Source organism: Elgaria multicarinata, chromosome 3 (genome assembly GCF_023053635.1).
Source record: "Elgaria multicarinata webbii isolate HBS135686 ecotype San Diego chromosome 3, rElgMul1.1.pri, whole genome shotgun sequence".
Lineage (NCBI taxonomy): Eukaryota > Metazoa > Chordata > Lepidosauria > Squamata > Anguidae > Elgaria > Elgaria multicarinata.
In genome coordinates this window covers 7,140,226-7,156,261 of record NC_086173.1, presented here as the reverse complement: position 1 = coordinate 7,156,261, position 16,036 = coordinate 7,140,226, and the positions used below count along the sequence as shown (strand labels likewise).

Below are 16,036 nucleotides of genomic sequence, written 5' to 3'. Positions count from 1 at the left end.
TTCCTCACACGCCTCTGTACATGGAAAGGGCAGGGTAAGCCCTTTTTTGCACATCGCAGATGAATTCCGGGCCCATTTGGACCTTTAAATGGCTTTCGCCTTTAGCTCTTACCCTGCAATTGCTGCCATTACGAAGCCCACCCTATGATAATAGCATCCTGTTGAGGCTATGCATACGGGCTGCTGTCTGCAAGAACTTCTGTCTGCCTAAGAGTCCTGGACATACCACTCCCCCATCCCTTGCTGTGTGAGTTTGGCTCAATTATTATGGCGTTTTGGCAAATGGCGTCAAAGGGCCATTCTGCATACTGTTTTTTTTTTTTAGGTGTACACATAAGTGCCCTAGTGCAGCTCTAAATTGCACATGTGCGTCACGGTGCCAGATTCTGAATGGGGATGCAGGTCGAATTTATGTTCCCCATCCAGAGGAGATCTGTGTGTGAGACGCCTTTTGGGGTTTGGGGCAAAGGATGGTTTACATGTACGTCTAAGTCTGCATGTGAGGAACACAGGTTCGCAAACACGCATTCCATACAGCTACACTGAGGGACCTGGGGTTGGCTGTGGATCCATGTGCAGCATACACTCATTTGGTGGCAAACATGGGGTGTAAATCCCATTGAACTCAAAGAGAGTTACTTCTGAGTAGCTATGCATAAGATTGTGCTGCTAAGGTGTGAAAGAGAAGTTTAGGTGGAGTGAGGTTGGGCAGAGAAAAGAATTATAGGCAAAGGAGTTTAAGAAGCTCACATACACAGCCACCTGCTACAGGTCAACACATGTAGATCACCGTGAGCAAAGTGTAGAAAGCTGGAGGAACAACTTTCTACACTTCCATCGCAAGAGTATGCTGCCAGCAGACCAAATACCTCCTCGTAATTTAGACAAGAGAACCAATTTAAAAGGAGCAACAAGCCCTACCCCTTCACCAGTTCACTAAACAATCTAGCCCACAAGGAAATTGCCTCTCGTCCCCAAATCAGTTAGTTAGGGCTGGTTTACACATGCATGTGCATCACTTGATTTCACTACACTTTTGATGATGGGCAACTGAACATGTGTGGTGTGTGATGGTTAGTGTGTTGGACTGGGGGTGGGGAGAGTTCCAGGTTCTAGGCCCCACTCGCCCATGCAAACTCACTGGGTGGCTTTGGGCCAGTCAGACGCCCAGCCCAACCTACCTCACAGGGTTGTTGCGAGGATAAAATGGAGAGGAGGAGGATTATGTACACCGCCTCGGGTTCCTTGGAGGAAGAAAGGCGGGATATAAATGTAATAAATAAATAATTGTGAACCGATGCTGCTGAAATGCATCCCAGCTGAGGTGATAATGCAAACTTTATGGTGTTAGAGCTGTGATGGCCCAGTCACAGCTGCAAAGCCATGCTTGATTCATGGAGGGAACAGTGTGCATGTGTGAACCAGGCCTTAGATTTGGAGAAAAGTCCCATCTATTGGCACTTCGGAAAGGAAACTCGATTGGGGCATAAAGTCCCATGATCTATCTCTAGTTTGGTAAATTAAAGGAAGGGAAGCTGTGCCAAACCAGTGAGGGAAGGCAGGACACATTGTTAAAGGACAAAGCTGCAAAGGTAGAGTTCCCAGGTGGACACCTTTAGATCTCGTTCAATTTCCCCGTGTGACAGGAAGCAAGGAGCCATCCCTCTTTGGGCTTCTCCACATTCAGCAAAGATCCTGCAGCTTTACCGGGGCTTTATCTTCTGGAGTCTTCGTGGGTTTAACAATCCGCAAAATAAATGCCCACCGCCACCACCATTTTTGGGAGTTCCTTTTCATATCTTTCAACTCTACCACCAGCAGATGGTGCTGTTTTATAATGCATTTTCCATTTATTCCTGAGTTTTTAATACCCACAAACTTCTGTTAGCGACCAATAAATCGCTCGTGTAGAGCAGCTCGCCCCACCAGCACTAATGATTAGGGCTCCAGGTACATCACATAGCCGGCAGGCGAGAGGAGAGAGCCCCAGGGCCAGGGAGAGAGGCTGGGAGGAGCCATGGCTGCCGTGTCTCCTGCTGCAGTTGAGAGATTTAAAGATATCTGACGTTATCTGGATTGCAACTGCCTGGCAGCTCTGGGGATACCTGAATGGCGCCGGGTTGCTGCTGTGTTTAAAAGAACCCCCATGCTTTCTCTGCTATGTGGTGGCAGCAGCTAATTTTAATGCAGAGAAAGCACGGGGTTTCCAGAAGCCATTCAGCCCTCCAGGCCTGCCCTCTATCCGGGCAGATGGCAACCAATCAGGGGTCACCATCTGCCCGGGACGTGTCTGCCATGTCACTAGAGCAAGGTTAGACAGCGGATGCTCCGTATTCGTCAAAGAAGTCGGAGAGAGACCCCTGACTTTTAAAACTCACAGCTCCATGGGAAAGTCTTGTGATGGCTGCGAGGTGGCTGCCGTGTCGTAGAACTGATGCAGCAGCACTGCGCACCCACCACAGGGCTTTCACAGTATCTAGGCAGCCCCTCTATCTACGAGCAAAAATAATCCCTTCGCAGCACTGGGAACTGGGTCGCCAACACCTCGTATCTCAAAGGCAGGGGAAAAATAGATAGCTGGAGCTCCTGCCACCCTGTTGGCACTTTGATGCGAGAAACAGCCCTGCAACGTTGTTTTGAAAGTGTGCAAAAGCCTTCTGGTTGTGCATTGATGATGGAAATTTGAGGCACTTGAAAGAGCTTGTCATGCATATAAACATACATCTATATATGAATGCATGAAGCTATAGTACATCAAGAAAGACCATTGGTCTCTCTTGCCCAGCCTGGTGTCCTCCAAATGTGTAGGACTACATTTCCCAGCATCCCAGACCATTTGCCATGGTGGTTGGGGCTGATGGAATTCGAAGTCCAAAGCATTTGGATGGGACCTGGCTGGAGAAGGCTGACCTAGCCCATTCATGCCTGCTTGGATGGTAGTGGCAGTGTAGGGTCTCCATCCAAACTGTGAGATCTCCCAAACTAGCAATATGCCAAAGATTGACATTGGACCTGGGAAACTTGCAGCCCTCCTGATGTTTTGGCCTACAACTCTCATTGTCTATGCTGGCTAGGGCTGATGGGACTTGTAGGCCAATATCCCTGACATGGTCACAAGTTACCCACTCAATTTTAAGTATGGGCTCTATCAGCGACTATAAATTTCCTGCTCTTGCCCTCCTGGTTTCTATCTAGACTAGTTTCCAGAATAGTTCAGGGACCAGATGTTTCAAGTCCAAAACCACATGTTTTGTTCGCAGCATAGAAGTTTATACTGACGGGGGTGAGGTCCTGGGGCTCGTTTTGCCGAGTACTATGAGGGCTTTGGCGGTTTCAGGCTTGAGGCAGACAATTGGGGAGAGGGGGTTAGGGTCTGAAATGTGAGGGACATCTTGGCCTGTGGGGCGTACACTCATCCTCCTGTCACCTCTGCTGAACAGGTTTTGGTAGTGCTTCAGAAAACCTGCTTGACCAAAGATAACAGGGAGACGACGACGCCGTTGACAAAGGAGGGAGCAGACACCAAAGCCGATGCACCAAGCCACTTTCGGCATGCTTCAGCATCTTTGTCTGTCTCCAGCTGTGCATTTCTGGACTGTTGTCTTTTTTTCTGCAAGGTGAAAATGGGATTCCCTGACTCAAAAGCACAAAATACTCCCAGGGGGCTTAGGAAAGTACAGCATACCAAATCAGACTTCTATCCCCTCTAGCTCAGTACAGTCCTTACTGACAGGCAGCAGGGTTTCAGAAAGGCATCTGTTCTCCAGACCTACCTGGAGATGCTGGAATTGAACCTTCCGAACGCCAAACAGGTGCTCCTCCACAGCTATGGGCTCTTACACTGAGCTGGTACCTTCTGCCCCTACCTCTCTGTCAGATACTTACCCCAATGCCTTGCACCCTCTTCCTAGCAAAAACTTGAGTTAAACCTAAAAAAAAACCAAAGAATATATCTTTCATCCGTTTTTAGCTTTCGTGTTGTATCTTTCTTTTATATTTTAGCCTGGAAACCAAACCTATCCCCCTCCTGATGGTTTTCATCTATGGGAAGGGGAAACAAAGCATTAAAGCAAAGGAAAACAAAACAAAAAATAATTCTAGGCGTATCATGGTGACATGTACTTTGATGGTTTGTATATAGTATATATGTGTGCGAGTATTTTTTACCTGTAAATCTCTCCTTTTTTTTTTTTTAGAGAAAAAAACGCCAATAAAAATGATAATTAAAAATATTTCCTCAGGGGAAAAAAAAGAGAGCAAAACTCTTCCTTTAGTGTCTGTTGTAATCAACTCGTGTAGTTGAAGTACTCCGTCTAGAGGTCATCTGGGCCATCCTTTTAGCAGATAGATAATCTTATCCCAAAAAATATTTTGCCTTCTCTAGTGGTAGCTTTGTGGCTGACACAAGGGCCAGGCAATTAGGGTTGCACACAGCTCTATGTATTGGTCACGAGGGCCAGCCAAGCGGCGTTTTGTGATGGAGACCAAATAATGAGTTTCCTTTGATCGTGATCCAGGTAAAAAGATGGGATGTGTGCACCGAGTGAGCTTCAACTGTGGGCTTACTGCTAAAATAAAGTACTTCTGTATGCCTTCTTCTACTGATTAACCCGTGCTTATTCCTGAATCAATCTGTGAATGGAGAGGGTTCAATTAGGCTGCTTGAAACACAGCCCTTTCCAGGCTAGCTGATCTACTGTACTTGATGAAAAGCTGCAGCTGATTGGAAACCTGAGAAAAGGTCCTTTTCAATTGTATGTCTGGATCCCCAGTCACCCCTGCCTGTAGATTTACTAAGGCAGAAGCAACCGATGCTTCTTCCTGATGGAGACCAATCGTGAGACACAAGCATCACGCTAAGAAGCCAAGGTGTGTTTTTAAGTGTCGTATATGAAACCACCTGTCATCTAAAAACAGGGATGCCCCCATTTTATTGGTTTTGAACACAGGACTATTTGCAATGCATTGTTTCAAAAACTTATTATGCTAATGAGATTCAAGTGTTCAAAGGAATTTTTTTAGGAGGTGGAAATGAAAAATTGAAGAAAGGAAGAATGGAGAGAAATAGGATTTCAGGTACACAGAGAAGTGAGAGAACAAATTATACCATCCTTAGCAGTCCCATCTCCTGACCACAAGAGTGCAATCTTGATTTCTGGCAGAGCACCCACAGCAGTAACACCTATATGGCCGGCAGAAATCCAGTACATTAAATGATTGTGTGTGGATGAGAGAGAACATCAACTCTTAAATGTTTGACTCTTATGCAGTTGTTAAAAGCCACAGAATCCCTGCCAGGGGGGAAAAAGATGAATTTCAAAATCCCAGATTCTGCCCCAAACAATAGAAAGGGAATGGGTTATCTGGAAATACTTTTTTATTACAGGCTTCCCTTCAGCAAATACTACTCACTGAGAAAGTCAAAATAGCAGGGTGCAGGAATTGCATACCATAATAAGCTATGAACCGAGGGTTCCGAGAGCCACGGCAACAGAGCAGACGCTCCATGTTTAAGCCAGTTTTCAAACGTGTCCTAAATGTCATGTCTCCGAACCAAGAAACTCTGAGAACTGTAATTCTGTGAAAGGCCTGAGAATCGCTCACACAGAACTATTCACTCAGCACCCTTATGGAACTATAGTTCCCAGGGACCTTTGCAGGAAACCATGGCAATTTCCAACTGGTTTTACTTTTCTTTTTTAATATAGATGTGGCCTAGCAGAAAGAGGGACCACCTAACGTAGGGTTGGGGCCACAGCCAATGTGGGTGAGTCGCCCATGTGTGTGTTTTTCTTTCTGCCACTCCCTTTTCCCTCTCTCCCTTTTCCTTCCCCTGCCAGGGAAGACACAGTTCTTTCTTGCTAGCGGTCTGAACTGATCGCATGGCAGAAGGCTTTTGAAATTAGGCTGAGGGCCACGTGGAATTGGGCCAGGGGGCCTCAGGTTGCCCACCCCTTGTCCTAATGACTTGCTTTGCTATATGGTTTCAAAGCCACAATGTTGAGTTGGTACACTGCTATTGAAGGGACGAAAGACCAATCAAAGAATCCTGGCACCTCAAGAACACCGGGCCACATGGAGAGAACAAAACGGCCACCTCAAGGGGACGAGGAATGGGATGTAGAATAATTGATGGCTGATTGATGGTCTTGGGGGAATAGGCTTACTGGGTAGCTTCTTACTTTTCACAGATTTCTCTTCCCTGGAATCCATACGTAAGCAGTCATAGCCAGTTCCTTGGCCCAAGTGCTGCCAGTCAGGTCATTTTTTCTTCATTTTGTCTCAGCTACACTGCAAGAGACTCAAAAAAGCTCTGTTTCACTTGTGTGTATGGCAAACTTTAAGAAACCGCTTCACTAGGGTGCACCAGCTTCTACCTTTGACTCAGCCTCAAGATCCTGGAGGATGATCTTGCAGAGGCCCAAACCAGCTGATAAACCAGAGCCCAAAACGCTGACGCCAAGCTATGCCAGTCCAATAGCAATAACCAGGTGAGTGGTGCACAGAGCTACACAGCTTGCTTGATTCAGGACAAGCTGATCCGCCATCAGGCATCAGCATCTGAGATAGGTACCGGCAAAGTCATTCAGCACCGGGGGCCACAAAGATGCTAGGAAATTCGTTGAGGAGCAGTTCCACCACCTGGTTCTGGTACACCATGCCCTCCACCAGGCTGGCGACGTCACGTTCGTGTCGCAGCAGGGTCGGCCCAAAGACAATGCCAATGTTCTGTGTTGTCATCCGGTTGACACCTGAGTGCTCCATCACTCTGAAGGGAGAGAGAGAGACCAGATAAGGAGAGCCACCACAATGCACAGGCTTCCACCTAACTCACCCGTTGCTAAAACTGGCAAGTGGAGATATTCAGGGCTTGATTTCTCAAATGAGAAATGCCGAAAGACATTTTCATAGAATCATAGAATAGCAGAGTTGGAAGGGGCCTACAAGGCCATCGAGTCCAACCCCCTGCTCAATGCAGGAATCCACCCTAAAGCATCCCTGACAGATGCTTGTCCAGCTGCCTCTTGAAGGCCTCGAGTGTGGGAGAGCCCACAACCTCCCTAGGTAACTGGTTCCATTGTCGTACTGCTCTAACAGTCAGGAAGTTTTTCCTGATGTCCAGCCGGAATCTGGCTTCCTTTAACTTGAGCCCGTTATTCCGTGTCCTGCACTCTGGGAGGATCGAGAAGAGATCCTGGCCCTCCTCTGTGGGACAACCTTTTAAGTATTTGAAGAGTGCTATCATGTCTCCCCTCAATCTTCTCTTCTCCAGGCTAAACATGCCCAGTTCTTTCAGTCTCTCTTCATAGGGCTTTGTTTCCAGACCCCTGATCATCCTGGTTGCCCTCCTCTGAACACGCTCCAGCTTGTCTGCGTCCTTCTTGAATTGTGGAGCCCAGAACTGGACGCAATACTCTAGATGAGGCCTAACCAGGGCCGAATAGAGAGGAACCAGTACCTCACGTGATGTCTAGCCAGATTCTGGCTTCCTGTAACTTAAGCCCATTATTCCGTGTCCTGCACTCTGGGAGGATCGAGAAGAGATCCTGGCCCTCCTCTGTGTGACCTAGTTCCATTGTGGCCATTTTGTAGTTACCCAGGTGAGGGGAAAGCATTTTCCACATGTTTTTCCCTGATTATCTTTACAGATCACACTAAAGAGTTTTTAAAATCTGAACTCAAACATTCCTTCTTTCTACAACTTAGAAAACAACTTGAATATGTATTTTTTCTCTCTCCCCAAATGTTCATGCACTTCTAGCTCCCATTACAGTCATATTTTCTAAACGAAGTATATCCTCGAAAAGTAGGTCTGATAGCAAAAACAAGACAGCTGGAACTCCACTACAGTGTTTCCACATTATACCTTTTTCTCTGAAATTGCTACTCTGCCTTTCATTAAAAGCTTTCTTCTTGCAGGTTCTACCCATTTTATTCCTTCCTGTTCAATTCAGCTATAGGGTTTGCTCTTTAATTAGTTAGCATCTATTCCAAGTACTGGGGAGGGGGAGCTTTAATTATGGTTTCCTTTCATTATATATATATATATATAAATATATATATATTATATATGTTCTCCCCGCCCCCTTAGTAACTATCTTTGATATTCTAGCGTTTGCTTTGCTATAAAATAAAGAAAAGGAACCAGTGATTAAAACTGCCCTGATTCTGTTGGAAACAGAAGTTAATTAATTTTAAGAGTCAATTAAGAGGCAGTCATCATGCTGAACAGGAAGCAAAGAGATGGGCAAAACATGCAAAGTGAAGGAAACTATTAATTAACATTGCTGGGGATCTTTCCAGGACAGAACGATTTTGGCCATGGGGAAAGGCATTGCTAGATGATATAACACTATATTAAGTACTGTGTAGAGTCTCCATTTTAAACCTGCTTCTAGCTGACTGCAGAAAAGTAATGCCTCAGCAGCACTAAAACACTCTAGTATCGAAGCAACCTTAGTCAGATAAGAAGACTGAAAGGTAAAGTCTAGTATTTGTAACAAACTGCATGTGTCTGCACCAGGTAGCAAAGCAAGAACCTAGGTAGATCTGGACATTATAGGAATCCTGTTCCCTTACTTGCGGAGATGCACCAGTATGTAATGCAATGTGTCCCGGTTCGGTTGGGGGAGGCTCTGGATCAACCCCACCAACTTGGATACTCTCTCCTTTGAGTCAGGCAACTCTGTAGGGAAAAGCAACAGGTCACTCTTCAGTTGAGGTGGGCAGGATGGGGTTATGAATCTGCTTTATAGGAACATGACTAGCTTCCAAGGGGCAGTGTCAGCAGCCACGGGAGACCTAAGTTGCTTGTTTCAATCTGCAGCTCCGAGCTCATCGTGTGGAACGAATTGCAGGAGAATGTAACTGTCTCTGGAGTGGCACAGCTGTTGATATAGTCGTCTCCCAGGACCTAGTTTGTAAAGACCACGATGCTGGGGCTCAGTTGGAAGCGGCTGTGGTGAATTATCGGTGATAAGGAACGGGTAGCAAGCATGTGTTCTAAGCCACTTTTCGCCTCCAGCCCCAGCTGGACATGAAACAATTTGAAGCGAACCTATGGGGGCGGCTTAACAGGTCTTTCACCCACACTTGGCTTCTCTATCTCCCTTTGACCCCAGCTACATGTCATGTAAAGCTGCAATGTGTAGCTGGAACAAAACCTCCCAGGTGATGTAATGTCATCACACCGGTGTTTCCTTGCTCCTCCTCAATGGCTGTCCCTTGCCAGGGGCAGGGAAACACTAAGGTAATTAGATCGCACTGTTTTCAGTGCCTGTTTATTAGGGAGATGCAGCAAGCTGGAAGCTGCTTCAGTCACCCGTCATTTCTCCCCTCCTGCTTTAAGTGGGTTTTCTGCCGTCGTTCAAAATGCCTGTTCTAAGTGGCTTGTATTCATTTTCACATATATACATTCATCTTCCACCTTCTTATAAATTTGCAGTCATTTTAAAAACAGCTGCCAAAAACTGCTTTGAAAGCTGTGGGGTGTAGATGGATAGGTGGGTAATGCATCAGATGCTAGCCGATAAGAGGACCTTCACAAGCAGCTTTTCCATGGTTCAAACTTAAGCATGCTGAAAGGTTACGGGGAGGGTTTTCAGAGACTGCCCTGAATGAGAAAAAGGTGCAATTGTTTGTACTGATGGCCATGACAGTACTTTCAAAATTACGCAGTGATGTTGGATCCTCTGCTGCATCATCATCATCATCATCATCATCATCATCATTATTATTATTATTATTATTATTATTATTATTATTTGCATTTATATACCGCCCCATAGCCAAAGCTCTCTGGGTGGTTTAAAAAGATTAAAAATATTGAACATTAAAAATCAATATCCAAAATTTAAAACCATAAAAGCACACAATTTATTAAAAAATTATGTATACACACACACACACACACACACTTAAAACAACTATAAATTCTCAGCAGATCTGAGGTCAATTACAAACTCCGCATATGCTGTTAAATGCCTGGGAGAAGAGAAAAGTCTTGACCTGACGCCAAAAAGTTAACTACGTTGGTGCCAGGCAGGCTTCATCGAGGAGATCATTCCATAATTGGGGGGCCACCACTGAAAAGGCCCTCCCCCTTGTTGCCATTATCTGAGCTTCCCTTGGAGTAGGCACCCGGAGGAGGACCTTAGATGTTGAGCGTAGTGTTCGGGTAGGTTCATGTCGGAAGAGGCGTTCCATCAGGTATTGTGGTCCCAAGCCATGTAGGGCTTTATAGGTTAAAACCAGCACCTTGAATCAGGCTTGGAAACATACAGGCAGCCAACACAAGCGGGCCAGAGTGGATCTTATATGTTTGAACCTCTCAGTCCTCATTAGTAGTCTAGCTGCCGCATGCCTTCATGAGGTTGGATCCAGATATAAACTGGATCAACTGCACTTCCCTGCCCCCTCTGTCCCACAGCAGCCCCTCGGAGAGTCAGGAGATCCTGTTGAATGGGTGAGCAGAAGGTCCCTTCTACTCATGGAAGGCAGATCTACCTCCAGCCCAAAACCTGCCAATGCCCCAGCCACTTAGCTAAAGGTTCTGCTTTGTTTCCCTGAAGCAGTGAATGATCCATGTAGGATAGACGATTATTATATACACCTGTTTCTGGACCCCATAAAATGGGAGAACAGTGCCTCCAAAGATGCGAGGAGAGTCTGGGAAGTCATTCCTTTTCTGCAGGAGATAACAAGGCAAACACATTCATTCCACATCGCACGTTTTCTAGAGATGAGCCCTTGTACTGAATAACAAGTTGTGGGGCTTTAATCCTCCTGGCTTGAAACTGAGGTCTGCATTGCCCACCTTAGCACTGCCAAAGCTAAAAGCCAAGGAACAGGGAAGGCACTTACTGACAGAAGTTATGAAGTCATCAAAAAGGCTGTACGGGACCAGTGGTTCAGGCAACTCCCGGAAGAAAAGCTTGAGGGCCCCCGTGAGCACGTGCACATCGTCCCATTGAGGGTCACTCAGCTGCAGCTTCTCCTCTGGGAAGTGAGGAAGACAGAAGAGTCAATGTGGGGCGCCGAGGGGTCACAGCAGTCCTCTGAGCTCAGAGCCTATGCCACACTGAACAGAACGCACGCTTGGATGGGGGATTAATGACCTGGGTCCTATTTATTTACAAGCAGAAACGAAAACAAAATGTTGCCATGTGAAATACTCCTGGTCAGGGTTCTAGTGAGGCAGCTGTGCTTCTTCCAGGATACTCCGTTCCTGCTCCCTTCTGGTCTTCTATTCCTGTTACACCAGGCAGGAAAGTCGCAGAATGACAGGACTGGAAAGAAACAGGAGGAGGAAGCTCCAAACATCTCATTTCCTGCTTCATTGAGTATTTTCATGATACAGAGAGAATCTCCAGGTTGTGACCCGCTAATCCTCACTGATCCTGTGGGGGGTGCTGTGGCTACATGAATACCAAGGGCACAGTCCAGAGTAGACGTATGAGAATTTCGTTTCTGTTCATGTGAACGTCTCCCAGTCGCAATCGCGAACAGAATCGCCTTTTGGGGGAAACGTTCTTAAAATCCTGGCATTTTTATTGCATTCAAAAAAATGTGCACGTTAAAATGCACATTTCCCCCAAAACATATGCAGTTTCATGCTTTAGTTAATATTTCAAAAGTGCACACTTTTGAAAAATAGGCACAGAAATGAGCTCTTCTTTCGTTTGAAATGCACATTTCTCCTGTTCAAACGAGTCCTTACCCTCTGGAACAAGAGAAAACAAATTTGCTGCATTTATTTTTGTTCTGAACATCCAACCAGGAATAAGAGTCCTGTATGGCTCCAAGCACATATTGGACCATTTAGAGAAGGAGTGGACAATTTCCAGGGCTGGGGAGGGGAGCGCATTTCCCTGCCTACCAGAACCCATCAGGGGTCATACCCCTCCGCTGCCACTGAAATTGCTGCAAAATTCCTGCTTTCTTTTACCACTAAGGCAAATTTGGCAGTGGGAGCACAGATGGGAGGGACAAAGACAGCCATGGCGGGGGGGACGACGACGACACATGTATCCCTGAATTGGAGGCTACGCTACTCTCGCTTGCTTCGTGTTTCTTGTGCTGTGTGACCAGTGCAATTATTTTAGAGAGACAAAGGCACAGAAGAGCAGGCACCCAACATTACCTTGGCAACGTTGCTCTGGGAAGACATAGCGCCCATCTGACGTGATTGCCCGTTCTGCAAAGCAACATAACGGTTATGGAGGACACCAGACAAAGAAAAGGTCCTTGTGACAAAGGAGGAAGATAATGGGTTGAGTGGGCAGTGTGATCCTGGTTTTGCAACTTGTCTTACACATTGGGCCTGTTCAGATGACACGCGAAGCCACAGTTGGGTCTCTAAGTCTTTTGCAGCAAATGATTAGTGAGTGTGTTTAAATTGTTGTTATGCAGCCACCATGGTTCACACGACAGGTTAAGCCTTAATACTTAGCTCAAAATGCTTCACCAGCATGGCTTAGCATGTCATCTGAACCGGGTCAATGTTTTAGCTCAAAATGCTTAACCGCTATAGCTTCGTGTGCTGTCTGAACAGGGTCAATATAGATAGTCTTGCCTTTCACCCCTTGCTTTAGGCCTAGAATTTATGTTTTGATTTTATCTAATTTATTTATTCTTCCAGGTTATACCCTGCCTTTTTTCCTCTTGAAAGGAACCACCTCTCCATTTTATTCTCACAACAACCCTACAAGTGAGAGTCAGCGACTGGCCCCAAATCACCCAGAGAGCTAGAACCCAGTTCTCCTGAGTCCACGTCCAACACTCTAACCATGTGTGTACAATGAATACATACATTAAAGCAGCATGTTTACCTTTATCTTCATCTTTCATCTCACTCATTTTTTTTCTTTTCTTTTTTTTTTACAAAAACAGTTGAAAAATTGCTACGGTGATAGGCTGGCAGCAGAGTCATGGACGTTAGCCAATAGGTGGCTTCCTCGCTCCTCTGACTGCTCCCCAGTTCAAACTGAACCACGCTGGGGAAAAATGCAGACCTGTTTCTTCAGACCTCACTTCAGGATGGGGTTAGTGTATGGGAGTACATTGGTACTGATCATTGCGAGAGTATTTTCAAGTTGGCTGCACTGCCTTTCGAAGGCTAAGTCTGTTTTCACCTAAAGAAAAGCACCCGGGCAGTGGATGGCATTGCTTTGAGACTCATCATTATGCTTGCTGTTCTTCCCCACCTCGATCCAATCGGAGAGGCGGGTAAGAAATAAATTATTATTATTATTATTATTATTATTATTATTATTATTATTATTAATCATCCTTCCTCTCTTTACTTCCTGTTCCACTGCAAGTACTCACCACGATCAACTATGAATCTCAGCTTCTGAATAATGGCCAAGTTCCCACTGACCCTGTAGATTCCATCCACGTCCAGACCTGAAAGGGAGGGGAAGAGATCCCGCTGTGAATCCCCTTAAACATATGGGTTTGGCAAAGTAGGCACAGATGAATAGATCTGTCCTCAGCCCAGGTTACGGTTCGGGTAGAACAAACTGTGAGCACAGCTAGCTATTTATTTATTTATTTATTTATTGCATTTCTATACCGCCCAATAGCTGAAGCTCTCTAGATACACTGACCTCTTTGTTCCACAGCTTCCACGCACTGCTGGACAAAACGTGGTACTGTGCCCCCTTCCCGTTGGCACAGGGCTTCTAGTCGGCAGCCAAAGACCTGGTCTGGGGATGACATGCACATGTTTTAGAAACCATAAATCCACAATCTCGTCCAAAGAAAATGGGAGCACTTCATTTCAGAACATCCCAGCCTCTCTGATTTATCAATTGTTGCAACAGAGTTGCCATCTCCACCAAGAACACTAGAAACAAGGGCAAACGTCCAGATAAATAGGCCGGACACCTTAACACCACGTGGACTCAACCAGGAGGATAATCATTCATCAATAGCAAATGCCACACTTTGGAATATCTGTGTTCTGTAACCTTAGCTACAGTAATCTTTGATCAGCTTCAGAGCAGCTTCAGAAAGTGGAGGCGGAAATATTTTACATTTAAGACTTCAATATTTCTGTTGTTAGTCACTGTCATTCATAGAATGGTTCTAATATAGCTCTGAGCACTGGAGTTGCGACAATGTCGGATTTAGGAACAAGGCAAGTAAGCTATGGCTTAGGGCCTCATATTATGAGGGGTATCTAAATATGTTGGAGATAACTAAGATGCATTTTAATTGAAATTGCTTTGGCTCAAATAGGAAAGCCTGGTGTAACTTACAGCAGAGTTGCCTTATATAGAGAAAGTGTGGCAACACAGCATTTGGTATTGGAAATAATAAGTGCAGACTTATTTATTTATTGCATTTTTATACTGCCCAATAGCCAAAGCTCTCTGGGCATTCAAGTCAACTTGAACTCTCTGGGCGTTCAAGTCAACTTACTTTATTAGCGTTTTTATACACATCTTGAGAAAAAGCGATCTAACACTTTAAATACAAGCACCCCCTAATGGTGGGTGCGACCCTTTCATTACGCTTTCTATTATGGTGTAACACACTTTTTCCCCTCTTTATTTTTATGGTATGGGACTCTGAATATTGGCATGGATTAGGACCTCAGCATGCCTTAATTCAGCCCTGGATAGAGAGTATATAACTTGCCATGGGCACTACCCATTGGGTGTTCAAAACAGTCGCATCAAAATTTACACATGTATTGCAGCAGTTCTGGGCCATAGCTAGATGGGGCTTTATCCCTGTGTGATCCCCGGCCATATCCCAGGGCAAGGGAGGGATCATCCTTCCCTGATCCCGGGATCCCCTGTGCGTCATGATCCCTCCCTCGCCCCGGGATATGGCCCTACACGTTAGGCCCACTTTTTCCGCAGTCTCAGGATGATCCTGAGACCGCAGAAAGTGTGGCCTACCATCACGGTTTGTCCCGGCTCTTTGCGGTTACTCGCGAGGAGCTGGAATCCGCGCACAGGGCACAGAGCTCCTCAGGAACTCTGCGCCCATTGGGGGTGGGGTGAAGGGCGCTGGAATTTTTTAAAAAAACTCACACTTACCTTTTGTGCACGAGTGCTTGTGCGCTGCTTCCTCTTTAAAAAAAAATGGCAGGCACGACGTCCTCTCCCTCTGAGGTCGTCGCACCCCGTGTGTTAACAGAGGGGGAGGTCTCGCGATAAAAATATCGTGCGATCTTCACTCCTCCGTCACGCTAGACTGGTAGGTCTAGCTGAGGCCCTGGTCACAATTCTGGGAGCTCATTTTGACTTTCCCAGGGTTCCACTGGAAGCATTATGAAAAACAGCCAGAGACCTTAGCCAAACCCCAAAATGAGCAGGTACACTATGGGCAATGCCAACTCTACCACACCATCATTTACACAAACTACGATCGCGCTACAAGGGTTTGGGTAGTCACCTCGGATCAGTCCTTTTTCCTGCAAACTCCGCAGGGGTGGCCGCTTGACAATGAACCGTCTCAGCTTGCTCTTGACCCGTTTCTTGTAGGCTCTGTCAGGACTAGCAGGGGCTAGGAGAGGGAGGAGGAGAAGATGGGAGAAGGCCTTCAAGATAGTTCAAGACTTGCCTCAAGACAGCCGTCCTTCGGGGCAACTGCCTCGCATTCTCCACCCCAGGTCTGCTTGGCACATACCTGCCTGCGTCTCGCCCTTTGGGAGTCCCGGCTCCTCTTCCTCATCAGCACTGAGATCCACGAGGTCCGCACTGTTGGACCGGCAGAGCGGGTACAGACGTGGCTCATCAAGAGGGTTCTCTTCATCCTGCCGTGCGGAAGGGAAGCGGGTTAAGTCGAAGGATGAGGAGTGGGAAGAGATGGGCCCAAACAGGCCAAGGTGCTTCGTTTCCATAATATATTCTGATGGCAAACTGTGCTTTGGTACAGAATCCTGGGCTGGGTTGGTGTGAGTTAGCCAAGGACTCGCCACTGTGGCAGATCCCTGGCCCACAACCTTCCTGTTGCTTTTTCAGTATATCCAACAATGCAAAGTGACCTTGCCTTTAATTCCAGTCTCTAAGTCTCATCA

The 16,036-nt window shown here is 46.2% G+C and overlaps 1 protein-coding gene across 2 annotated transcripts in view; it reads right to left on the bottom strand.

The window, feature by feature from the left end:
• Positions 1-5,311: 5,311 nt before the first annotated feature.
• ARHGAP9 (Rho GTPase activating protein 9) overlaps positions 5,312-16,036 on the bottom strand; it is a 34,388-nt gene continuing 23,663 nt past the window's right edge. For both annotated transcript variants that reach the window (XM_063123039.1, XM_063123040.1), the window contains 8 exons: positions 15,646-15,772; positions 15,412-15,522; positions 13,611-13,709; positions 13,330-13,407; positions 12,143-12,196; positions 10,864-10,998; positions 8,581-8,686; positions 5,312-6,769 (listed from right to left, as the gene is read on the bottom strand). In XM_063123039.1, the coding sequence (XP_062979109.1) occupies positions 6,583-6,769; positions 8,581-8,686; positions 10,864-10,998; positions 12,143-12,196; positions 13,330-13,407; positions 13,611-13,709; positions 15,412-15,522; positions 15,646-15,772 (897 nt within the window). In that variant the 3' untranslated portion in view covers positions 5,312-6,582. The remainder of the gene's footprint in view (positions 6,770-8,580; positions 8,687-10,863; positions 10,999-12,142; positions 12,197-13,329; positions 13,408-13,610; positions 13,710-15,411; positions 15,523-15,645; positions 15,773-16,036) is intronic.